Source organism: Platichthys flesus, chromosome 16, assembly GCF_949316205.1.
Source record: "Platichthys flesus chromosome 16, fPlaFle2.1, whole genome shotgun sequence".
NCBI lineage: Eukaryota > Metazoa > Chordata > Actinopteri > Pleuronectiformes > Pleuronectidae > Platichthys > Platichthys flesus.
The window spans coordinates 838,750-864,733 of NC_084960.1; the positions used below are offsets into that span (position 1 = coordinate 838,750).

The window sequence follows — 25,984 nt, forward strand, 5'->3', positions numbered from 1 at the left end:
AACTCATTCTGAATCCAGCATGTGTCAGTGTGTGATACCTGGAGGACTTTATAATGTTATTATATAATATTACACGTGTTTCACTTGAATCATGTCAATAAACATCTATGCAATAAGCCCTCGCGGCGCAGAGGCTCATGGGAGCTGTATTCTGTTGTGGGAGGAGCTATGGGGAGGAGCATGGCGTCTCCCCGCCGCCATCTTGTCTGTTGTGTTGTTGAGGACCGTCCGCTGTGGCCAAGCGGGATGTGAGCAGGTCTGTGTGGTTGAGTTCAAACCTGCGGGGTCATGATGACTGGCGGCAGCGACTTCCACAAGAACTACAACAAGGAGCCGGAGTGTGCGATGGAGGTGGAGTCCGGCCTCATGGAGCCCGAGCGCGGGGAGCTGGACTCCAGCGTCCCGGCCGCCTGCTCCTCGAACGGCAGCGGCGGGGAGGAGGACGAGGCGGAGGCCGTCGGCCGCGGCAGGCAAGCCGGGGGCTCGAGTAGTCTGCACACGCCGGGCGGAGGCTTCTGCGGCGGTAGAGAGCAAGAAGTGTCGGTGGAGATCGGAGAAACGTATTTATGTCAAAGAGCCGATAAAACATGGCGTGAGTTCCTACACCCCAGTCACGTGACTTCATGAGAGTAATACCTGGTTGATTGAAACTCATGTTCTGTTGGATCCGAGCCTCGTTGGACTTCATGTTACATTAAGATGAACGTGTCAATGTAAACAACGCGCGATCCGCTGCTCCATGTTCCCGCTCCACGGGACACATGACCCGCAGCTTCCAGCTCCGTGCGCGATGAGTTCTGCCGAATGGAAGAATGTACCAAGTGGTTTTAATCTTCACCGGTTTGAAGCAGATCCCGGTTCAGTTGTTCTCTAGTTATTAGATTTAATCTCAGGGTGTAATAAACCCGGATGAAGTCTGGTTGATGAGGTTTCCTTTATGGTTCCTATATGGTTCCTTCATGGTTCCTTCATGTTTCTTTTATGGTTCCTTCATGTTTCTTTTATGTTTCCTTCATGGTTCCTTCATGTTTCCTTTATGGTTCCTTCATGTTTCTTTTATGGTTCCTTCATGTTTCTTTTATGGTTCCTTCATGGTTCCTTCATGGTTCCTTTATGTTTCCTCCTCAGACACAGCCGAGGTGATCCAGTCCAGACTGAACGAGCAGGAGGGCAGAGAGGAGTTCTATGTTCACTATGTGGGATGTAAGTACACAACCTCAACTGATTCACACAATTACACATCAGACCCCCCCCCCCCCCCCACACACTGCTCAACAATGGCGGTGCTAATGCACATCCCTGTTTCTATGGTTACGCCTGATGGCGTTTCCAGCCTCTGGATCAGGAACTGAGATTTAATTAACGATGACGCCCCGATCTCTTCCTGATTGGTTCTCAACAGTCACATGACTCATCTACCAACACAAAGCGTCGCTAGCACTTCCTGTCAGTAACACTTCCTGTCAGTTACACTTCCTGTCAGTGACACTTCGTCGTCCCGCTCTCACGCTTCTGTTACTAAGCAGCCGACTGCAGAGACAATCTACTTCCTGTTTACATCACATGACCAGTGGACATGTGTGTTCAGTTGTATTAGTGTGTGTGTGTGGGGGGGTATTATTGAAGCTTAAACACTTGTGTGGATGCAGATTGTTTGTTCTTTAACACCAGAGTGTGTTAGAACCTTACTCTCCGGTCTTTGCCTGCAGTCAACCGGCGCCTGGACGAGTGGGTGGGGAAGGCCCGGCTGGCGCTCACCAAGACGGTGAAGGACGCGGTGAGGAAGAGCACGGAGATCGGAATAGTCGGGGACTTGGGCGACCAGCCGGAAAGGAAGATCACACGCAACCAGAAGAGGAAGCACGATGAGATCAACCACGTGCAGAAGGTGATTGGTTGATGTGATTCTTCCATGTTGTGTTTGTTGACGCTCCTGATTGGACGGAACGTGACTGATCTTCTTCTCTTTGCAGACGTACGCAGAGATGGACCCAACGACAGCTGCACTGGAGAAGGAGCATGAGGCGGTAAGTGTGTGTCTGTGTGTGTATCTGTGTGTGTGTGTGTGTGTTCTGGAGCTTGCTGGGTTCAGTTGTGTCATAATAACTTAATTTCACCACCGTTCCTTCCTTCTGACAGATCACTAAAGTGAAATACGTGGATAAGATCCAGATTGGAAACTTTGAGATCGATGCCTGGTACTTCTCACCATTTCCAGAAGATTACGGGAAACAGCCCAAACTGTGGATCTGCGAGTACTGTCTGAAATACATGAAGTATGAGAAGACCTTCAGGCATCACCTGGTCAGTGCTGGTTTCATCCTCATCCATCAGTCCATTAACACCAGGAAGTGAAGCAGCTGCCGACCTGAACACAAGATGTTTGACCCTGTGACCTTTGTCTCTTCAGTCCAATTGTCAGTGGAAGCAGCCTCCAGGAAAAGAAATCTACCGGAGGAGCAACATATCAGTGTTTGAGGTGGATGGAAGAGACCACAAGGTGAGAACGTCTGCTCTCAGAATATAACTTAACATGAGAGGACCTCTAAATCATAAAGTTAATATTATTCTACACATTACACATGTTTCATTGTCTGCACGTGTCATGTGACCATTTCATTCCAGTGATGAGTCGGTGCTCTATGGTCTGTTTGACTCTAAATTATCATAATTCACTAAATGATCATCAGCTGTTTGAAGAAGACTTGAAACTAGAGACAGAGACAGAAACTCCTGAATGTTACTGACGTTATGAAGTGAGAAGTCTCTTTCTCTTAGACTTCAGGAGGTTTTAATTTGTGATGATTTCTGAATTCCCCACGGGATTAATGAAGTATCTATCTATCTGATGTCGTACTCACCGGGTGTCGTCTCTGTTTGCAGATCTACTGTCAGAATCTCTGTCTACTAGCGAAACTGTTCCTCGACCACAAGACGCTCTATTTTGACGTGGAGCCGTTTATCTTCTACATCCTCACTGAAGTCAATAAACAGGGAGCGCACATAGTCGGCTACTTCTCCAAAGTGAGTCCGTCCGTCTCTTCCCCCCCCCCCCCCCCCCATGCTCGGGACCGTTTCCAGACTTTGATCTGTGAAGTGGATTCAAACATATTTAAATGCATGGATCTCTGTTCACGACAGATTGTTGTTGAATTCATTAAGATCTGGTTAAACTCTCTGTTTCCAGGAGAAAGAGTCGCCGGACGGGAACAACGTGGCGTGTATCCTCACGCTGCCGCCGTACCAACGCAGAGGCTACGGGAAGTTTCTCATAGCTTTCAGTGAGTGATGCAACATAACGTGTGTCACTGCACCAAAGCTGATGGTGGCCGATATAGTTATATCAACATGCATCCTCAGAAATCTCTTTTTGTGTGTCTGTGTGTGTGTGTAGGCTATGAGCTGTCTAAGCTGGAGAGCACCGTCGGTTCTCCTGAGAAGCCCCTGTCTGACCTGGGGAAGTTGAGCTACCGGAGCTACTGGTCCTGGGTTCTGTTGGAGATCCTGAGGGACTTCAGAGGAACGCTGTCCATCAAAGACCTCAGGTAGACACACGCCCACAGTCCTCCCGTGTCCCGGGGCCCAGATCCCGATCCTCACGTCCCTCTGTTGATCCACAGCCAGATGACCAGCATCACGCAGAGCGACATCATCAGCACGCTGCAGTCGCTCAACATGGTGAAGTACTGGAAAGGTCAACACGTGATCTGTGTGACGCCCAAACTGGTGGAGGAGCATCTGAAGAGCGCCCAGTACAAGAAACCCCCGATCACAGGTGAGGCTGGTGGAGCAGGGAGCCCCGTGTTTCATGACGCTTCCCTCGGGGGTCTCACACCTGTCGTCTCTTCCACAGTCGACACCATGTGCTTGAAGTGGGCGCCTCCAAAAAACAAACAAGTCAAGTTGTCGAAGAAGTGAAGAACGGATCCAGGACCCGAGTCCGTCAGCGAGTTGGGTCATCGTCCCCCTTCCACTCCTCAACCGACCAAACCCCCGAACCCGCTGTAATAAAACCCTCTGTATATAATTATTAGTAGCATCTGTCTGTATTTTCTTAAAATATATGTTAAAAAACAAACATTGCTGCTGTTTTCTTCTTTCTCCTCAAACAACTGGTTCTAAAAGTCCATCACTCATATTCCACACAAGGGATCAAGTCATTAGTCGATTAAGCTTTTATATGAATAGTAAGAGAAGTCAGTGAAATATGTTGAGCTGATCTTAATGAGAAACATCAGAGTTTCTACTATTCAACATTTAAAGAAATGAAACCAGTGATCCGTCACTGGTTTATTAACGACACCTCAGCTCTCACCCGATGGTGTGAAAAGTTTGTTCACCACAGAAACTCAGAGCAGAGAAGCTACTGGGAGGTAAGAGGACTTTTCACTGGAGGTGATGGAGGTTTGAAGCTGGAGAACAGGAGAGTGGTTTAATGATCCTCAGGGTTTTATTTCTTTCAGTTATTACAGCAGCTTTCACTTTGTTTGCATCAAACATGAACCTCCAGACGTCCCAGCTCCAGGTTCAACACGAAGCTTCAAGTGAGAGGGTCGGATGTGAGTGACAGAGCAAACACACGAGGGCAGCATCACTTCGTTTCTGAGTTTCCTCTTTGAATTCATTCTGTTTCCAGTTTAATGGAGTTTTCTTTGTAACACGTGAATATTCTTTTTGAATCAGGAGTAAAACACAGTTAATAAATGTTTTCACTGATCTTGACCTCGGATCTAACTTCATCACCTTTAAATCATTATTTTAACCTCTAATTTATATTTCTGTTTTATTTATTTCTCTCTTTTTGATGATCGTCTAAACTGGTTGATTGTTTTTATAATTGTTTCTGATTTTGCTTTAAAAAGTTTAAAATGATTATACGATATCCAGTTCCATTAATAGTCTGCAGATTGTCTGTGTTGATATTTTTGAGTAAAACATGTTTTTGACTCATCAGCTTCTTCAACATATGAAATAAAAGCTGGATAACAAAGATGAAATCGATCTGGAGGTTTTAACAAACATCTTCAATAACCTGCAACAACACAAACAATCATCACATCTTTGTGCATTTAAACAGTTAATGTCACTGTTATAAGTGGATTTATAGATAAAGTCACATTTATTTAATATCAACCAGTCAAAACAACAGCAGGTTATTAAAGAGAAGTTAGTTAATGTTAATATTAATGATAAATATCTAACAAATACTAAAATAAGTAAAACACTGTTATACCCTGGATATCACAAAACCTTAGAAGTGAGTTTGAATTATCATTATGATAAATAATTCTGTAAATTACTTTTGGTCCAAAATGATTTTTCACTTTGGTTCATGGCTCATCTGCTGACATGAAGGTTTATGATCTAATGCAGCCGTCATGTCGTCCATCTCTATGTCTGTGGTTCTCTGGTGCATGGGGGGGGGGGGGGGGGCAGGATGTGTTTAGCTCAGCAGAATGACATCAGTGTGTTCTGTCAACAGTTTATGTTATCGATGTGACACGTTCTGCTCAGAGTCACATGCTGAGCACCGTGATTGGCTGTGTCCAGCTGATATTGATCACATGTATGGATGATTCCATGACGCTGCTCGTCATGAAACCACGTGACGCTGAGAAGCAGAACCCGGAGCCCTCAACAGACAAGTGCTTCAAATCACTGTGGATGTTCTGTGTGATTGTTGTGGGAACTCATCCCAGTTAAAGAGCAGAACCGACAACGTGTCGGTCGAGTTCTCACACGTGTGTTAACTTGAACTTCAGTAAAGATAATGAGTGACTTCCTGTAGCAGCAGGCGAGAGAACCTGACCTCATTCACACACGAGGGCGACAGACAGCACAGACAAGGAGATTCTGTTTTTTAATTCCAAAGTTGTACTTTAAAAACCACTACAGTCATTATAAGGCATTCACAACAATTCTTTCTTTTGGTTTTGGACATTTGAGACAGTTTAGATGTTTTCAGAGAGGATTTCCTAAAACAGAACCGAACAGCTAAGGCACAACACGACCTCCAGAGAGAGAACGATGAAAACAGAGCGACAGGAAAGAAAAACAACTGAATCGTCTGAAAACCTCTCGTCTGGGATTTTCCTCCAGAATCAAACAACTTCAACATCTGAACATTTTCACTCCATCTTCAAATTCTTCTAGAAACGGTCACGTGACTCGTCAGTGACTTCAAACTGTTCATCATCTGTTGGATATTTAACAAAATACTGATTTACATCGATTCACTCGTCATGTGAAAAGTACATATTGGACATAAAATGGCTCTTAATTTGAAAAATGTATACTATTTATCTTGAGCAGGAACAGAAAATCAAGTTTATCTTTCTAGATGTTGGACTTTTTAGACGTTGAGCTGAAATCCAGTTTCATGTTGAACTGGATTCGTCAGGTTTTGACCTCGATCAGCTTGTGTCTTCACATGGAGACAGTAACTGTAACGACCTGAACATCTGGGAACATCTGCTCCTTCACGTCTGACACTTGATCAGGTGAGACACTGACCTCCTGCTCGTGACCTTCAGCTGCTGATCGGTTCATTGTGAGCTTTGTCGTCATATTTACAAAACTCAACTCGAGTAGTTTTGGTCCCAGAACAAATAATTAATTAAGATGTGGAAACTTTACAAACTGGGATAATACCAAAATGAGCTTTGACAGAAACGAACAGGAGCTGTAAATAAAAAGGGACCTGTCTCCACTTCCTCTCGAGGTGATGACATCATTAAGTGTCTGTGGAGCCACAGTCAGCTCCCAAACATACTCAACCAATCAGGAGTCAGCTGTCAATCATGACGTCTTGTTTTTATATCATCAAATAACTGATTGAAACCAAACTGATCAGAAACACCTGAACACACATCAGAGAGAGAAGAACCACCTGAAATGACAGAAACATCTTTACAAACATTTATTTAACGTCCACTTTGAGTTTTGAGTTTGGTCCACGTCCCGTCGGCTAACATGGAGGAGGTCAAGGACCTGTGCTGCAGCCAGGCACCAGGGGGCGATAGAGACGCTCTGCTTCGCTTTGGAGGAGCTGTCGTGTCGTCCATCTTTATTTAAAGTCTCTGTTTTGCCCAAACGAGGATTCAAACACTGGAAACAGAAACATTTGGCACTTCTGACGTATTCAGACTAAAATCTAGTTTTTTTGCTCTTTATGCTAAGCTAACCCGCTGCTAACTGTATAGACCTGGGTGTTTTCAATCTAAACATCAAAAATGAAATAGCATTATTATAAATGTTTGATGCCTCTGTTAAGGGGGTTTGTTAAAATGTCTCTGCGGAGACACGTGATGAAGCATTAAAGGTTTGTAGTGAATTTAAAAGTTCTCAGAATCTCGGTTCTCTCCAGAATATGTCTTCTTTAAAAAATCTTTAAAGAAAAAAATTCTGTCGTTGTCTTCACCTTAAAAATGTTCTGGTTGAATATATGAATATTATTGAATGTTTATGTAACAACAATTAAGTGCGAAGAGGTAATACAGTAAATTTGTTGCTTTTGTTAATTTGATAAATTTGACCATATACATATACTCGTTAATCAACAGCAGAATCCGGAATAAAGAACAGGACTTGAAGAACCTGCAGCTGAACTTTATCACAGTGGATGTGATGGAAATAATCGTCTCTGAGGGAAAGACCTGATCCCCTTCTGCTCCCAAACCCAGATTCATCGCCTCACTTCAGAAAACAACCTTGTTTTATAAAAACTTGAGAATAAATTACTGACACAGCAGAAGTTTGCTTTGACACCTCAGTTTCTACAGAGAAGAGCAAATTAAAAAGAAACAGGAGGTGATCTCTGCAGGAGACGTCTCACACTTCAAGTCTCAGGGCGTCTGACAAGATCCAGACATCACACACACACAGACACACACACAGTGAATGGGGGAAGTTCTCATTGGGTTTTTGGCAGCGTTGGTTTAATCAAGTACAACTTCCTATTTGAGAGTCAGAGTCACCTCTATGGATCTAAATATCTTAATGTCTGAAACTATCACAGTGAAAACGTTTGTGCTTCGACTCGTTTGAAAACTTCCTGAACTGAAGCTTCGAGTCGCGAGATTTATTAAATAATAATAACTTAATCTGAAGAGCAGAACAAGAATATTATCTGCATTTGATGGTAAAGTTCTGTATCGCTCACGATTTCCATCCATCAACAAAAATCTGTTAATAAACAGTTTTTAAAGAATTGAGGGTTTCCATGACGACTGGGAACATTGAATAACAGCGATGGCTGGTGATACCAGTCTGACATGAAACCAGTCTGACATGAAACCAGTCTGACATGAAACCAGTCTGACATGAAACCAGTCTGACATGAAACCAGTCTGACATGAAACCAGTCTGACATGAAACCAGTCCACCTAAAGATGAGCGACCAGTTCAGCTTCTTAACATGGAAAAGAGGTAAACAACTCTTCTGACACACACACACGCACACACGCACACACACACACATACACACACACGCACACACGCACACACACACACATACACATACACACACACACTCACACACACACACACACACTGAATGAGGACTGAGGAGAACTCTCTTCCTCTGAACTTCCGTCTCCTCCATCATTCACTGACTTTAAATAAATAAATATGACGCAGTGAAGCATCGGCTTTCCTTCATGTGTTCCTGTCCTCCAGCTCGTGTCCCTCCGTCTGTCCGTCTGCTACCTGATGCGTCCGTCCTCTCTGGGCGCGCCCACGTCCGACTTGGGGTCGGGGCTGTCGGAGCTCCAGCCCGTGAGGCGGCAGCGCTGCATGACGGGGCAGGCGCTGGGGCCCGTGGAGCAGACGTCCGAGGCGGACCAGTGGCCTTCCAGCAGCCGGTCCAGCCACTGACGCAGCGGCGCCCCCGTCAGGCCGGCGTTGGCCTCGGCCTCCTCCACGGCGCCCAGGCTCACCGGCAGCCGCAGCACCGGGTTGAGGCCGTGGAAGCTCTGCTCCATGTAGGAGTTCCTGGGCGGGCCGGCGTGCAGCCGCAGAGCGTCCTCTGCAACACGAGAGGACACACACGTCTAAATCACACCAAAATCATATAGATGTGGATAAATCTGACATCAATATCAAACCTCTAACACACACACACACACACACACACACACACACACACTGTGCTCAGATTACATCACATGCCACCTTCACTTGATAACAACCCATAAAAATCTCACCGTCTATTCTTACTCTGGGCTTTAGAGTCCTGACGTTACACACACACAGACACACACACAGACACACACAGACACACACACAGACACACACAGGCCTGGAGTCAAACAGTAACTCAGAGGAAGCTAATTTGGACAGAGGTGACCCTGCGTGTGTGTGTGTGTGTGTGTTTGACTGGACACCAACACGATAAGTATGTGTGTTTAATTTAAGAATCACATGTGGTGTGTACTGTGTTTGAATCTCATCTCCACAGTTCTCAAAGAGTCATGCAAATAATTTTTCTTTGGCCGCCATTACCTTTGGTCAGTCAGATTGAATTAAGTGCAGGGCGACCTCTGACCTTTCAGTTGCTGATCTTACATTAATTATTGTAGGTGTAAGTTTTCATTCATTAGATGTTTTATAAAGTGGTTTTAAATGTGAAAGGTTTTGTGAGGGAGGTTTCTCTCTGTGTGGGTCAGAGCTGATCTGCTCACCGAGTCCTGTGGGCTGTTGTTTGTGAAACTCCAGCGGAGCCACGATGAAGCTGGTCTGGCCGAGCGGGCTCCAGTGGTGCAGCACCCGCAGCGTCCACACGCCGGGCCTCAGCGGGGGGGTGAGCGGCGGCCGGTAGTGCGTGACCTCAGCAGAGGCGTCCACCAGGATGTCGTAGGTGGCGGCGATGACGTTGGTGGGGTCGATCCACACCACGGTGGCCGTCAGGTTGCTCTGGCTGCGGCTCCACCGCTGCACGGCCACCGGCTCGTCCCTGGGGCCCAGCACCCCCCCCCAGTTCCTGAAGAGACGCTCCTTGGGATCCCAGTCGCCTCCCACCTGAGGAACCGGAGACGTTCAGAGACCAAGTGCAGGTTCCTTCCGTCTCCATCAGTTCTAACAGCAGCTGATTTCATCGCACACACTCGACCTCAGACTCACAAACACAATTTAGAGACCAAGTTCTGTCATGAATATTATAATGAAATCTGAATAAAACCAAGTAGCTTATGGAACTTTAACAAATTCAAGTGACTCATAATGACACTTATTTGTGTGTATGTGGATACACTTTGTGTGTGTGTGTGTGTGAGACCTGGACATGCTGCAGTCTGTTGGAGGGGTGGGGGGGGCTGGCCGGGGTGAAGTGGTCTCTGGGTGTGACCCAGGTCTCCAGCGTCTCCAGCTGGGTGGAGGCTCGGTTAGTGGCCACATGGCGCAGGAGGTAGCCCTGGAACTGGTCTGACAGGAAGTAGAGGTGCACGGACACCGGGTGGCCCACGGCCTCGAACCTGCAACACACACAACACGTTTATAATCACGTGTGAACCACAGACGTTCAGGATTCCTCCTCCTGGTCAGTGACTGGTCCTCACACTCTTCACTCTGTTCAGAGGAGTCGGGTTCATCCCACCTGGTTGATCTGCTCTGAACACTTCAGAGGAAACTGAAGTTTCTTTATTTCTGTTCACGAGTGGTTTATCTTTAAGTTTGAAGGATTTACTGGACTTCACCAGATCTACTGGACGTCTGTGGAGATTCTCATATTTTATTATTTTATTAAACTTGAGTGATTCTCTACTCCAGCTGCTATGACACATGTGACCTTTGTGTTCTGAGAGGAGGAAACATGCAGACGATGAATCCAGGTTGATTCCATGTTGGTGTGGACGTGTTTTTCAATGTTGATTCACTAAAATCACAGAAACAGACTATTCCTGTTTTAACTGCCCGACCCTCCCCCCCCCCTAAACACACACTTCCCTTAATGCTGCCCCCACCCATTCTAGCCACCAATCCCCACCAGAACTCCAACAAGTACCTCCTTGTACCTACTGTGGGTCCCCCCCCCCCCCACACTCTCTACTGGAAAAACCCAGCCGTGTAGAAACTGAAGCTTGATTGTGCCTCAGGACAAGCTCACGTTATCTTCATATTTTTAATTTGGACGAGTAAACACACACAAACTGGTGAGTTCAGTGGAAAGACACATTTCATGTTCTGACCCTGCTCGTTTCCCTCCGAACAGATTCTGGAGTTTCTCTCGTCTTTATTTACTCAGCAGCTACACAACTTTTCCCAAAGCAGCCTCAACTGTGCGACTTTAGAAATGTTGTTCGACACGCCCTCACACAGCGCCCTGCAAACCAATCAGACTTTCACTGTCACATCTGGAGCTCGGTCCAAACCAAGGAGAAAGAAAAGCTCTGTTCTTGTTCACATTTATAAATTCAGATCATTTGATATATTCAGCTGTGAACATGAGGTCACCACCTCATGGATCCACATGAGAGTAAGAACCTCCTGAAGCTCAGTGATCTCCTGATGTCACTGGGAGTTCTCTATCTGAAGCATTACACAGTGATGATGTCAGTAGTTCAATTCACTGGAAAGTTCCCGGAGTGGAGAACAAGCTGCTCTAACTTCTCTTCACGTGTTCGGAAAAATCTGTGCTCTCAAACCGACGTGCATCTATGATCCCATGGTTACCAAACCACAGTTCTTAAATGCATGCGTCCCTTAAACTGTTAGAATAAAAACACGTTATCACACCGGTGTCATCATCTCTAGAAACTGTGGAAACAAAACAAGCTCCTGGAGGTTTTCATTTTCCATTGATAACAAAGAGGAGCCGTGTGGACAAACGTCTGCGTTACAAACCCTCGGGACGCCATTAAGAGGTTCCTTCAATAAATAGAAACCTGCTGGTACCTGCAGCTGTAGTCGTTGGGATGTCCCTGCAGCGAGCTGGCAGCGCGTGATAATCCCATTCGAGCGAAGGCGTGGTAGTGGCTGAGCGCAGAGTCCGATAGGCTGGCGGGCCCGTCCGTCTCCTGCTCGTAGGAGTTCTCCCAGTAAGCCTGGAGGCCCGGCGTGCCGGGGGCCAGCGCTCCGAACAGGAACCAGTCCAGCTGGCTGATGATCTCCTGACTGACACTGGCTTCAAACTTCCTGGCGAAGAACGTGGGTCTGGACACTTGCTGTGGTCGATGAAGACAGAGGAAGACGAGCGGTTACAGTGAGAGAGGAAGGTACTGTACTGGGAACGTGAGGGAGAAAACCAACAATGAACAGTTCAACCGTTTTTAATGCCTTTTACACAATCGATCAGTTTTGGGGACTTGATCCTCTTTTCTTCTCACTGTATGAAACATCTGGATCCGAGCCGCGGACCCTGTGTGTTCCTGACCCTTCAGTCAGGACTCGGAGTTTCTCTCTAGCTGCCGAAACCCGACATTATGATAATGACAACCTTACAAACCTCCGCGGCAGCTCTAAAAATACTGAGAGTGCAGCTGCTTCCAGGATCAGCTCTGCTTATAGAAACCACCAGGAGCTCCACCACAGACGCTGAGCCGAGGCCGCCTGATGTCAGGAGACGCAGCACCGCTAGTTTGTGAAAGCAAAGCTATTCTGGTCCTGAGAAGAGGAGGTGGACGCTTCGGGCGGAACGTCCAGGGTCACTGACACGATGGAGCAGATCTTTGAAGCTGAGCTCCGCCTTTACACAACTGTAACTTTATCACACTACATGAAACGCTTTGTGAGAGCTGAGACATGAAAACAGAGATCCTCGGCCAATCAGGAGTCGGTCTCAGCTGTCAATCATGACGTCTCAGCCCGTTTTATATCATCAAATTAAATAATTATTCAAACTAAACTGATCAGAACCACTTGAACAAACATCAGTGAGATAAGAACGAAATGAAGGAAACCATCTTTTATTCAACATCTACTTTTTAAGTTGCTCCACGTCCCATCTGCTAACATGGAGAAGGTTTATGATCGATACTACAGCCAGACACCAGGGGGCGATCCAGATGTGATCACGTGCAATACTTATTATTATTTTACCACTTTACTTTTTCACATGTTCAGTGCAACAATAAAACATCTAGAATCTGTTTTTTACTTCCCATACGACTAAGACGTTAATAACCAACGTTCCTCTAGCACACTGTAACTGGAGGATATAGAAATACGATTCAACGATCAGTTTTATAGACAATTGGATTCTTTCAACGTTCTTAAGACTTCCCAGAGCTCAAAGTGAAAGAACTGTTTCCGTGGGCTCTCACCTGGAACCGCGGCAGGTCCGAGGGCTTGAAGTCGTTGGGGGAGCAGCCACACCAGTCCACGATGTGCTTGTACTGACATTTACAGCCCAGCTTCCGGTTCCAGTTCGTGAGCCTCAGGTTGTTATCCACCATGGTGCCACAGAGGGCGCTGTTCTCCAGAACGGTGTGAAAAAAGGACTGCAGGTTGAGACAAGGACACTTTTCAATTCCAGGTTCTAATCTACATGCAAACGCAGAAATGAATTAATGTTTGACTAATAGTTGTTCAGGCCTCGGGAACAACGTTGAAATGAAGCATGTGAGTGTAAAGTAAAACACTTCATGAAGGATGAAAACAGACGAAGCAGAGGCCGATAAAAGGTTCTTTTGATACCCATGTTCCCCACTAGGGGTGCTATCAGGGCCTGTCTCTGTCCAGTTGGAGTGTGAGGGGTGACTTGAGGGCATGTGTGTGTTACCTCAGCGGGCAGCAGTGTGTAGGCGTAGAAGCGCTTCATGCTTCCCACCAGCTCGTCTCTGGAGTTGACCACGTAATCCACAAAGGAGCGATTGAGCAGGAACCAATCAGAGCCTCCGTCCACCGCTATGCCCTCTGGGATCTTGCGGTCCCCGAGACGCCACATGTGGGTGTCGCACTCGTAGAAGAGTCGGTCCAGACCCTGTTTCCGGATGAAACTGAGACGACACAGGGTTTTCAGGGTCGAGGAGAAGAGTCGACTTCACACACTAATCAAATGTTTTCTCTGCTGCTTTGTAGTTAATTGTTGTTTCCAGCTGTAAAGACGAGGTCGTGTTAAACACCCCCCCCCCCTACGCAGTGCAGTGCCCCCTGCTGACCGCGCCAGACACGCTGAATCACATGAGATTTAATACACAACTTACTTTTTCACAGAAAATAGAAATAAAATGTTTCATCAGCATCGCACAAAAAGACGGAGTTCATGAGGAGAACTGTCCCTCTCTCACCGTGCGTTGTCTCGCCCGTGAGACTTGATGAAGTTCATGTTGCGATACTTTGACAGGAACGACACCAGCAGCTCATTGGTCCTGAGGAGAGACGGCAGCTGTCAATCATCAGCTCAGCCAATGATCAATAACAAAGTCACATTACACATCATACTAATACAGTGAGGACGAGATCTGAAGGATAATAAAGAGCAGGTCCCAGCACGAGCTCATAACAGGGAGAAACCTGGAGGGTCTGAGTTGATTCACTTCTTCTGTGTCTCATCCTTCCACCGAGTTTCACAGAATCTGATCCAAAGTTTTACGTTTCCTGTTGATTTCCTTCTTTTTGTGTTTGCAGTGTTTTCCATTTACAGACACAAATCTAATCAGGATGAGATTAAATATTTAAACGAGGCATCTTTTATTTTTTAAATGGCGCAAACAATCTTCCATTAAGGAAACTGGCCTGCCTCCATGTTTGGAGCAGCAGTTTATTTAGCTTGTCCCTACAAATAAAAGCTGCTCAGCTCGTGTGTGTGTGTGTGCGGGTGCGTGTGTGCGTGTGTGTGTGTGTGTGTGTGTGTGTGTGTGTGTGCCATTGCGTGTGTGTGTGTATGTGTGTAGGTGTATGTGTGTGTCCCTCCATGCAGCTGCCTGCACGGAGCCTCGGCCTGGTGTCGTCCTGATGAGCAGACAGACGTTTGATCCCAGTCGGTGGGACGAACCGCGGCGTGCATGTGTGTGTTTGACGGCATGTTTGTGTTCATGAATAACTGACACACACAAATCTGACTGAAGAGCCAGGAGCAACAACATGTCGACAACAAGACACTTTCATCAAGAGACAAACCTTCAGGAACAAGTGCTCTACTCCGAGCTCCGATCACAACCTAGATACATTTCTTTATGCAATACACACACACACACACACACATTGACTCACACTGCATGTGCCTTCATGACGTCAGCCATTGAGCTCATGTTGTGGCTGTATTATGGATTTTGCCTGGAAGCGTGTTCAGTCCCTCTGATGTGGGACAGTGTGTGTTTCATGTGTTTTTGTGAGTCCTGGAGAACCGTTCACTTCATCAGCTTCACACCTGTCGTGTGTGTTGTTCAGGGTCCAGGGACGTGCACAGTGGAGTTTGGTGCGATTTGGACACATTATACTTTCTATATTAATCAAATGTAATAAAAAGTGAACCGGCGCTCTGCAGCTGGGACTCGTCAATGAAAGGAACGTCTTCAATCAGGACACAGACAGGTTGTCCAGGTTCTGTGAACTGAGTCACGGCACTGTCCTCCAGCTGTCCAGTGCTGCAGCTCCTCTCTTCAGCCGCTGAGCCCAGGCTGCTCTGATTGGTCACCGGCTTCCACTGTGTAGGACGGTGTAACTAGGTCATTTCTTAATGGTTTTAACCTTGTTTTTGATAATGATAAACTACATGATTAACTGATAGTGAAACTACCCGTTACAGCCTCTGTGTAAAGTTAGTTCTCTGTGTGTGTTCTCTTCAGGGTGGAGTCATGAACGTGAAGTTAATTTGAGGCTTGGACCAGAGGTTTGCTGGATGTGAGCGTGGGGGGGGTGTTTGTCTCTGTGCGTCGACCATGTGATGTCCAAGGAGTAACTGAAATTCTAAATGCAGTTGAAGCAGCTTCAGTGCGAACTGACCTGATTGGGTAATCAGCTCCACTCAGGTTGATGAAGAAGTCCCAGGACCAGTCGGTCATTTTGAGGAGGTCCTCCATGCTGCGCAGGTACATGGTCAACAGGCTGGCTCCGCCCCAGATGGTGGACATCCGCCACGGAGTGACGCGGACGTTGGGAAACTGTCGGGCCAGAGAGAGGACCTCTCTGTGGAGGTAGTTGGACCTCTGAGGAGAGCAGGGAGGAAAGTCTTGTTACTGTCATCAGGGTCTCAATACATAAACACCTTGGTTATTTGAAAGCTGGTTTCCTTCTGGATGATGTGAGCTCACCTGGTCCACGTGGATGTAGTAGTAGTGGGAGGTGTGGTAGATGGCTTTGAACAGACGCTGGAACTGGCGTGAGGCTCGGCCGTGGACGACCAGGACGAAGGCGATACGCACGGGCTGGAGCGGGGGAGCGTCCGCGGGGGGGCTGTCCCACTGCACGTTCACGTTAGCCTTCCCTGCACAGAGAGGAACCAGCTCAGATCAACTGACCGGGTCACGTCCTCAGATGCTTTATTCATCTCAAATGACAGAAAAGTTTAGATTTCTGGGATTTGTCAGTTTATCAGAAGAGAAAAAACATTTAATTGGCTGATGGAAATAATAAAGTGCAGCTTCTGAGTCTTATTATTTTCAGCTAAACTCAATTTAAAGTCAAGTAACTTGGGTAATTTCAGTATTTTACTCCTCCTCCTTCACTTTGGTCGTTCCTGGAAACATTGTGTGTCTGTGGCTGCCTGAGCTAAATGTGCCTCCCGTGTGTTCAGGGTGTAAGACGGCCTGATGCGACTCCTTCATCACGCTCACTTTAAAGATGGCACGAGTTGAGGCCTGCTCGGCTAATTAGTGACCTCCCCGGCTGTGGGGCCTGCTGGGATGGCAGCTCCAGGAGGAATGACTGTAATCAGGGAGGCAGACGTGGATCTGCTCTTATGTCGGCATTAGCACAGAAAAACCAAACTTTTCCATCAACTTGTTCTCTTTCAGTGCACGTCAGTCAAATCAGACCGAAGCAAATCCTGTTACTGCTGCAGCTTCACTGTGGATAGAACGTATCATCAGAGAAACCTGTAATCATATCAATGAAACCTCGAACAGCCCAGGGTGGTTCCAAGAGAGCGACTACAAGTCATTAGTCAGCCGTTCCAAAAATAAGACGACAAACTGCTTGTTTAATGAGGGAGTAATTACACTGGATGAGCAGCCTCCCTGTGTCCATTCATGCTTTGTGTCCCTGGAAATAGAACTGGAGCCCGAGGGGAAGCGTCCTCATGGCCGTGGCACGTGCTGCATTAAAAATGATCCTCAACGAGTAAATTTAGAAGAAAGAAAGTCTCAAGCAGCCGCCGCTCGTCCCACTCACGTCTCCCTCTCATTGGTTGACTCAATCACTATGTTGAGGTGAACAGATCATTCAGCCCTGAAATCAAAGTCAATACGTTGGGACCATAACTCTGTATCATCCTCTGGATTAACCCCCAACATGAGGCTCCAGAGGTTTTACAGACATCTGCTTAATAGAAGATGCCAAATGCACCGTGACAGGAAACTTTACGAGTGATATCTGAAAACCAGTTACCAGTTATTTATTTTCTGACTTCAATTTTAATGGTTGAGTTTTTGTCAACCTGAACATTTCTGAAGATCCTGACATGTTCTGGAGGTTCTATATGTGAGAACTGAGTCCGTTGCTCTGGAACCTTTCCTGCAGGACAATGTGTGGAAGCTTCTCAGTGAGCGAGTCGACGTGTTGATGAGGTTTCTAACACAAGACGTGAAACTACAAGAACACAAATATCTCAGATCTCAGAGCCGTACACGTAGAAGACGAAGATGTCTACTTGGACAGACGAGGAGTTTCCAGATCTTTTGGTGATGAGGGCCGAGGCCACACCTTCCAGACCGCGACAGCAAGAGTTCAGTTAGTAAAGTCGGATTTCGTTAAGTTTCTCACCATCATTTCAGAAAATATGCTTGCTCTAGCTCGCAGACACGTTTAGATTAATATAACCCTGGTCTCTGATTGGTGCATGGAGGTGTATGATGTCAGAACTGAGATTCAGTGCTTCGCTCTGCGCTCTAGAGGACGATCTAGAAAACCGGTTTTCAAAAGCCTCGACCTAAACTCCTGAACATCCTGAATCTGAATGTTCTTACACATCACGACAAACATTGTTGTCTTCAACGATCTGAGGGATATTCCTTGACGCATCAAACACAACTCATCCTGCTTTGCTCCAGTTAGAATCCTTGTGTCAGTGTATCGTGAACCTTGCGGCCTCACTCAGCTGATCTCACCTTCTAGGGGGCAGTAGCGAGGAACTCTCTCGGGCAGCAGCGCTCCGTCCTTGTGTTTGCAGTAAACCTCCACGATCTGCTGACGACAGCCGCGGCTCTTGGCTCGGGACAGAGCGGAGATGGCTTCCTTCCCGCTGACCTCGCACTGCGGCGCCGTCCTCCTCGGCTCCTGACCGGCCGGCGTCTTGACCCGGAGGAGCGCTGGATCCTGATTGGACCCCCGGACCGGAGCCGGGAGCGTCTGCGTCTGGGGGCGGGGTTTCATTTTGTGGGTGTGGTTGCGACTGGGCCCGATCCCTCTTAGTTGGATCGGAGGCAACTTGAGGACCTCGTTAGCAGACTTTCCCAGAATGCTCTGCACCCTGTCCAGCTTGTGTCTGCTGTTTCCGACCGGCGCTCGCTGCCGTTGCGAGCGAGTGGCGAGGTTGCTGTTGCTGTCGATGGAGTCCAAGTCTTTGGGGACAGAGTTCTCGTTGTTGTTGCTGTCCAGAGGAAGTTTCTCTTTGGGACGGTGGGAACGGTAGACGTCCTGTACAGAGGAAAAATAAACAAATTAGAAATCATGACAGAAACTCGCTACAAGCTTCAATTTATTTAGATTTCTCCATTGGAGGAACCCAATCTGACCTGTAGCGCCACCACTGGGTTGATATCAGTCGTGTTACTGCAATGTCTCGATAAAGAGGATTGACGTACAAACGCTCATGTCTACATTAGGTTGAGCTCTAATCGTTTTTGAAGACTTTACGTCTAGCGCCACCACCAGGTTAAAATTTGAATGTGTCCAGTTCTTTGATTAATGAACAAATATTTGAAAACCAATGAAACTCTCATCGACAGACTTGAGCTTGTGTTTGGTGATAATTAGCAAATGTTTGGAGGCCGACACGTTAGAGTCAGTCAGCTGTGGCCTTGACCTCACAGTCAGCTGTTAGTGTGTGAGTGAGTGTGCGTGTGTGTGTGTGAGTGAGTGTGTGTGTTTCAGTAGAAAAGGAAAGTCACATGACCTCAATGAGTATTTTAATCCCACACATATCCGTCTGCCTTTTCCAGGGATAAAGAGTGTGTCTATTAGTGTGTGTGTGTGAGTTTGGGTTAGTGTGTGTGTGTGACAAACACACACTATCCAGGTTCCTTTGGGAAGGCAGTAATATCAGCTGCTGCCACCTGCTCCTCAGACAACCTTTCATTATCTCATCTATAATATCAGCTCGGAGGAATGTGTGTGTGTGTCTGTATGTGTGTAGTAATACAGTGAGTATATATTTAGCTCTCCTGTTATTGTGAGTAAAATACAGAAGGAACCATAAGTCACACACTTTAATCTTCATAAGTGTAACATTGATGACACAATAATACAGCTATCATATATTATTATTGTATGAACGATGACCATTTTCACATTAGCCCGGCTCATGTTAAATTTAGCTGATTAAATAGAAGCTAATTAGTAATTTACTCAACTGGCGGTTAATTCATCTGAAGGTTTTACAGTTTGTAGTTATCTGTTTTACTGGTTTCACTGGTTGCAGCATCTTTATATCATACTCTTTGTATATTCTTTGTATATATAAGTCTATATACACATATTTATACATGTGTACATGTTATTATCATTATATTTAACTACTATTATAATTATTATATATACTGTTGCTGCTATTATTACTATATACTGCTATTATATTGGTATAATTACTATCACATATAAATATATATTATGTACTATATATACTGTACTATTTTGTATATACTGCCTAACAATAACATTACCATCATATCATCAGTACTATTACCATCATCTGCCACTGCACCTTATCTACCTATTTATCTTGTGTTTCTGTCTTTATTCATTCTACCGCAATATTTTATATTCTATCTATCTATCTATCTATCTATCTATCTATCTATCTATCTATCTTCTCTATCTATCTATCTATCTATGTATCTATCTATCTATCTATCTATCTATCTATCTATCTATCTATCTATCTATCTATCTATCTATCTATCTATCATTCTCTCATGTGAATATTTGCAGCTTTCCTTCGTCTGAGAGCATCTTCAGGCTCTGGATGTTCAGAATGTATTTTGAAATCTTAGAGACCAAAGGATCACTTTTGAGAATATGAATAATAAATAAATATAAAAATCCACAAACTAATCAACAATGAAAATTACCTAATGTCGTTATTATCAGTCTACACAAAACATCCTGGATAACTTTGTGTTGACGCTCGTTCCCGCGGCCGTTCGTTCCTCCTCTGGAAAAGCAGCGGACTTGTGTGACCACAGGAATCTAGAGCGTCCTGCTGACATTCTGGCTTTTCACTTAGAGAAACACAAACTGCTCTTTCTCTCTCCTTCACAAAGCTAAAAGCAACAACCTGTGAGTGTTTCCCAGAAGTCTTTGCATTCCAGGGAGACGACCACAGCTACATCACCTACAAAGACATCATTCTTTACACAGAGCGAGTCTCCACCGCTCGGCTCCTCAGCAGGTTCTTATTGAAGCTGCCTTCAGACGTCCTGCTGCTTCCAGAGAAAGACGACAGAAAACAGACAAGAGCATCTGTCGCTGGGAGCCAGGGCGAGAGACATTAAAAAGGAGGTGAGAGAGCGTGATGGGAATAGTGGAAGAAAAGAAACCAGTTGCTTTGAGAGCGTGGCCTAGGGGATAGAGCGGGTGCTCTGCAACAAGAAGGTCGCCGGTTCGAATCCCACTCTATCCCATCTGCATGTCTAAGTGTCCTTGGCAAGATACTGAACCCCTAGATGGCCCCTCATAAAATGATGAGTGTTCTAAAATCGTAAGTCGCTTTGGATAAAAGGGTCAGCTAAATGGCATGTAATGTAATCTTTGGATTTCATGTTCTCACTGATGAAGATAAATCTAGAAAAGCTTGAGTTTGTTTCCTGACGTGAAACCGTCGCTGCCAGCCGTTCTGATATAATTTGGAGTCTGAGTCCTTTCCTAAACCAATCAGGAGTCATTCTCAGCTGTCAATCATCACGTCTCAGCCTGTTTTTATATCATCAAATAACTGATTCAAACCAAACTGATCAGAAACACTTGAGCAAACATCAGAGAGAAGAACGACCTGAAATGACAGAAACATCTTTACTAACATTTAATTAACATCTACTTTGATTGGTTTGTGTCCCATCCGCTAACATGGAGGATTAAATCTCTTTTCGTATACTCGTTTCTCACTTTCTGTATGAAGAGGAGAACGAAGCAGCGTCACACTGAAGCCTGAGCTGTTGACAGTGACTTCAACGTCTCATCTTCTTCAGATCATTTGGGCCATTTTTACATCTTTCATGCGTCGAGTTAAAATAAACAGGATCTTTACAAATGATCGGAGGTTTTGATGATTATTCTAAATCAAACTAACTTCTTCACCTCAGACTCCATCCAAAGACAGGGCGAAGAATCTAATCAGAGGAAACTGAAGAAACTTCCGTCTAAACAAAATGCTGGAAACAAAGCCGAGAGACAGAAGGAGAAACAGAGCCAGATGGAGAAGGGACAGCTAAGTGGACGCTAACGAGGGGACGGGACGTGACACCGGGCGGCCGCAGCCCCGCGTCCACGGGACGACCGGGATTACAGCCGGGATTAAAACTATCTCTGCCAGATTGAGTGAGAATTATGGATAAGAAAAAACATAAAGCAGCTCACGGGTCTTAATATCAGTGTGTTGTGCTAAGTCCCTAATAGAGGGAGGAACACACTATACATGACATCATGTTACTAAAGCACCTTTCGGATCTGCACTAAATCCAGAACATGTTCCTGACGTGTTCCTCACATGTTATGCAGGGTCTCTATGTGAGAACAAATGTCTGAGTCAGTGTCTCTGGACATTCTCTGGATCTTCTCCTGCAGCCTCCTGTATTTAGGGATTATTGAAGAATCTAAACTAGATTACAAAGTAAAAATCCCATCCATAAAATCTGATTCAAACCTATCGTTGAATCTGGTCTGACCTGGCTGTTAGGATGTGTGTGTGTGGGTGTGTGTTTGTCTCCTAACAGTGTGATGAATTAGGTCTGTGATACAATAACATAGATCCTATCACATTATACATTTATATAGTTACTTCAACATGTCCCATCTTCGTCTTTGTGTTTTTTGTAAATCTTGGTTGTGTGTCTTTCTGTGGTTGAATCAACACCACCATAGAAAGACACATTCCGTTGTTCTTCTCTTTATTGTATTTTTACCTCTTCGGGGCCATTTTAAAAAATTTTGTCCTCACTTGTCTCTCTGCATCGTTTTGTGTTTTTGTAGCAGTTTTGTGTCTTTGTAATAGTGTGTCTCTTTGTGTATGTCATGGCTGTTTTGTGTTTCTGCATTGTGCTTTGTATCCGTCCTGAAAACAGACTCTGGCCCATCCATGGCCCACTTCCTTAAAACCTCCTATATTCAACCTTGTTTGCAGAACTCTGACGCAGCTGAGACCAAACATCTCTCCAGCTTCACACACACCGACCCCGGTCTTTACCCAAAACAGACACACACCAGTCAGTGTGTTACACTCACACTGATCACACACAGGAGTTCCCTGCTTGCTGTGTCTTCACGTCTCTAATTAGTCATTTAGCTTTCACACCGAGCTGCTGCTCCTTCATTTCATCCCTTCTTTCTTCTCTCGTCCGTCTCTCTTCACCTCCAAAACTCCCGTCCTATAAAAAGTGCTGGCATGCATCTCTAAGGTCTCTACTCTCTACTGTCTGGACATATCACAGCACACACACACACACACACACACACACACACACAGGGAAGATCACAGGGCATCCGGTTAACTGTAATGAAAGGCTGTAAAAATGAATCCCTGCAATATAACCCATGTTTCTGCTCCTCTCGCTCACACACACTCACACAAACAGACACACACACAGCATGTACAATATGTTCACTTCTCAACAACACGTTTGAACACCTGGATGTCTGCAGGTAAAGCAACACACACAACTAATATAATTTGCTAAACGTGAGAAAACAAATTCACTGTTCTCACCCACACGCACGCGCACGCACACACACACACAAACAGAGATGATGCAAAGTGGAATAAAGCTGGAAATCAAATAGAAGTGAGACCTGAAAGTGACAATTAGCTTTAAATGAGCAAATAACCTTCGTTCCCCTCGTGCGTGTAAAGGACCAGTGTCGTGTTGTCAGACCAGTTTAATGATTCCTCTCCCAGTGGTTCAGGGTTTGAATGAAGCTCTTCATCACTGAGCTCCACGACAGACTCACAGTGTGAAGGATGTGTGCGTGTTTACCTGAAGGTGAACGTGTTAGCTGGAGGTTCAGGTTCAGACCTGATTCACAACATGAAGGAAACGAGCAGCGAGCTTCTAACGGCAGAGAGACGTCACACAAAAGTCCTTTAACACAACGGGACATTTAACAGGTTTTAGTTCGTGTTACACGGACACACGATGGAGAACTAGACTGAAGATAATTTAGGAACACATCGGTCTTACATTCGGCGCGGATATGATCGATTAATCGACATTTCATTCAGCAGATATCAATGTTTTGTGTTCGCAGCTCGGTTGAACGGAGCCGGGCTCGATCCAGTGAAGTTGTGTCCAGGTCTGATTCGCTTCTGGGTTAAATGATGAATGTGTTCGGTCGAGCTGCTTCACACACGAGTCGTTATTTCCTCAGCTGATCCGCGGGAGAAGCGTTAAATCTACACACTTCACAACGAGGCTCGTGAGGCAGCTGCAGCATCTTCACGTGTCCACCACACAACCCCCGGGATTCGAACCTACCGCCTGCAGCTGGTGTCGAGCGGCCGCCTTCCCGAGCAGTGCTTGCGGGTCGCCCCTCTTCCAGCGCGGCTGCTCCCCGGCGGCTCGCTCCTCTCTCCTCTCCCGGCTCCTGGCGCCTCCGTCCAGGCTGCTGAAGTTCCACACGACCAGGGTCTGCAGCAGCAGCGCGGCCACCGCCGCCAGCAGGAGCCCGGAGCGGAGCCGGGCCGGCCTGCGGGAGCACGGGTTCATCTCTCTCCTCCCTCCGGACCATCTGAGGAGCAGCGAGGAGAGGGGTCCAGGAGGAGGAGCGGGGGAGGAGGAGAGGAGGGGAGGAGGAGGAGGAGGAGGGGGGAGGGAGCTGGCAAAGGCTGCAAATGAGGAGAGAGTCTGCAGCAGCACAGAGGAGGAGGACGCCCCCATGTGGCCATCAGTGAGTAAACGGTTTACAAAGGGAGGGGCAGGGCCGGAGCCAGCGTCTCCACGGCCCCGGGCGAGTTTAACCTGAAACCACATCTGTCCACAGCAGAGCTTCAGTCCCTGGTCATTCTGCTGAGCTCCAGTAAACCCAGTGAAGTATAACATCATTGTTACTGGTTTATGGAGAAGAGACTAAATGAGTTGGTCCTTCTTCTCACTCCAGATTCCAGCGTTTCCAGAGCTGATGTGTTTTCAAACAAGGATGTAGCTTCAGTTCTGAATGTAATAATAATATCACTACTACTAACACCAGTACCCCATGAATAACCATAACAATCCCTTTTGAAAGTTAATAACTGAATTCAGCTTTAAACTGAATCTAAACTTTCAGTGTGAGTTTGTTCTCAGATTGAACTCTGGACACAAATGTTCTGGAGTTTGTCTTTTCACAAAAGAAGAAGTCGGTTCTCTGATCAGAGCGACAGTGAAAAGAGATTTATTAAGCACAGCTCCAATTCAATCCACATGAAGAAAGTCTGGAAGAAACAGGAATAAAAAATGAAAGTTGTTTACGTGTCAAAGATTTCAACACAACATACAAAAGTTCAAAGATGAATTAAACTGATGCAGCTTTTTCCCAATATTCCCAATCAAATAATTAAATGTCCCCCTGCCCATCCACTACAGCCACACAAGCAGTCATAGAGATAAAAAGAGGGGGGGGGGGGGGTGCTGGGGCTATGAAGACCATCATCATATACCCCCAAACCAGTACATTGAACGGGTTACATTCAACAACAAGCGGAGCAGAATCGCGGGTGTGGACAGCCGGGCACCTCACTTTCCACCCTAAAACTATGAAATGAACTGAACTATGAACAAGTTCAAATTTTAAATGGTGAAACTATGAACATGAACTATTCATGTTTACTTGTATGAACTGAACTTTGAACTGGTTAATGAGAGATGTGAACGTGCACAACACTGCACATATGTGAGGATGCTGTACGTGGACTACAGCTCCGCATTCAACACAACACTATTGTGCATGCCGAGCTCGTCCCTAAGCTCAGGAGCCTGGGTCTTAAAACCTCCCTGGGCAACTGGATCCTGGACTTCCTGACGAGCAGACCCAAGGTGGTGGGAATGGGAACTGACCCTGAGTAACAGGGCCCCTCAGGGCCTCCTGTACTCCCTGTACACGCAGGACTGTGTGGCAACACACAGTTCCAACATCATCAATTTAGATAGATAGATAGATGGATGGATACTTTATTAATCCCGAGGGAAATTCAGATCATCCAGTAGCTTGTACACTTAACACATCACTGACATATATACATAAATCACATAAATCACATATATCACATACGGAGAGCATATATACAGATACAGGTATGGAATGCAATGAAGTGATTGTGTCAGTGTCCAGTATTTAAAGTGATTTTGTGCTGGAGTGGATAGTACAACAAAATATAAACTGTATCTATATTATAAAAACAGCAGAAATATATATATATATATATATATATATAAATATATAGGAATATCAATCAATCAATCAATCAATCAAATTTCCAATCAGATTT

General features: G+C 45.8%; 2 protein-coding genes across 2 annotated transcripts; one reads left to right on the forward strand and one right to left on the reverse strand.

The window, feature by feature from the left end:
* The first annotated feature begins 192 nt into the window (after positions 1–192).
* Positions 193–4,078, forward strand: kat8 (K(lysine) acetyltransferase 8). Its single transcript, XM_062407417.1, has 11 exons — positions 193–592; positions 1,129–1,203; positions 1,710–1,888; positions 1,974–2,027; positions 2,140–2,304; positions 2,411–2,500; positions 2,884–3,024; positions 3,188–3,281; positions 3,395–3,545; positions 3,621–3,775; positions 3,854–4,078. The coding sequence occupies exons 1-11, from the start codon at positions 289–291 to the stop codon at positions 3,916–3,918; spliced, it is 1,473 nt and encodes a 490-aa protein (XP_062263401.1). The 5' UTR covers positions 193–288; the 3' UTR covers positions 3,919–4,078.
* Positions 4,079–5,853: 1,775 nt separating this feature from the next.
* LOC133970817 (xylosyltransferase 1-like) lies at positions 5,854–24,271 on the reverse strand. The gene is made up of 11 exons (XM_062407876.1): positions 23,997–24,271; positions 18,201–18,729; positions 16,188–16,360; positions 15,880–16,082; positions 14,223–14,303; positions 13,715–13,931; positions 13,257–13,433; positions 11,890–12,158; positions 10,274–10,469; positions 9,681–10,017; positions 5,854–9,025 (listed from the first exon to the last, which is right to left on the reverse strand). Exons 1-11 carry the CDS (start codon positions 24,225–24,227, stop codon positions 8,703–8,705), a joined length of 2,736 nt encoding a protein of 911 aa, XP_062263860.1. The 5' UTR covers positions 24,228–24,271; the 3' UTR covers positions 5,854–8,702.
* Between the last annotated feature and the right edge of the window lie 1,713 nt (positions 24,272–25,984).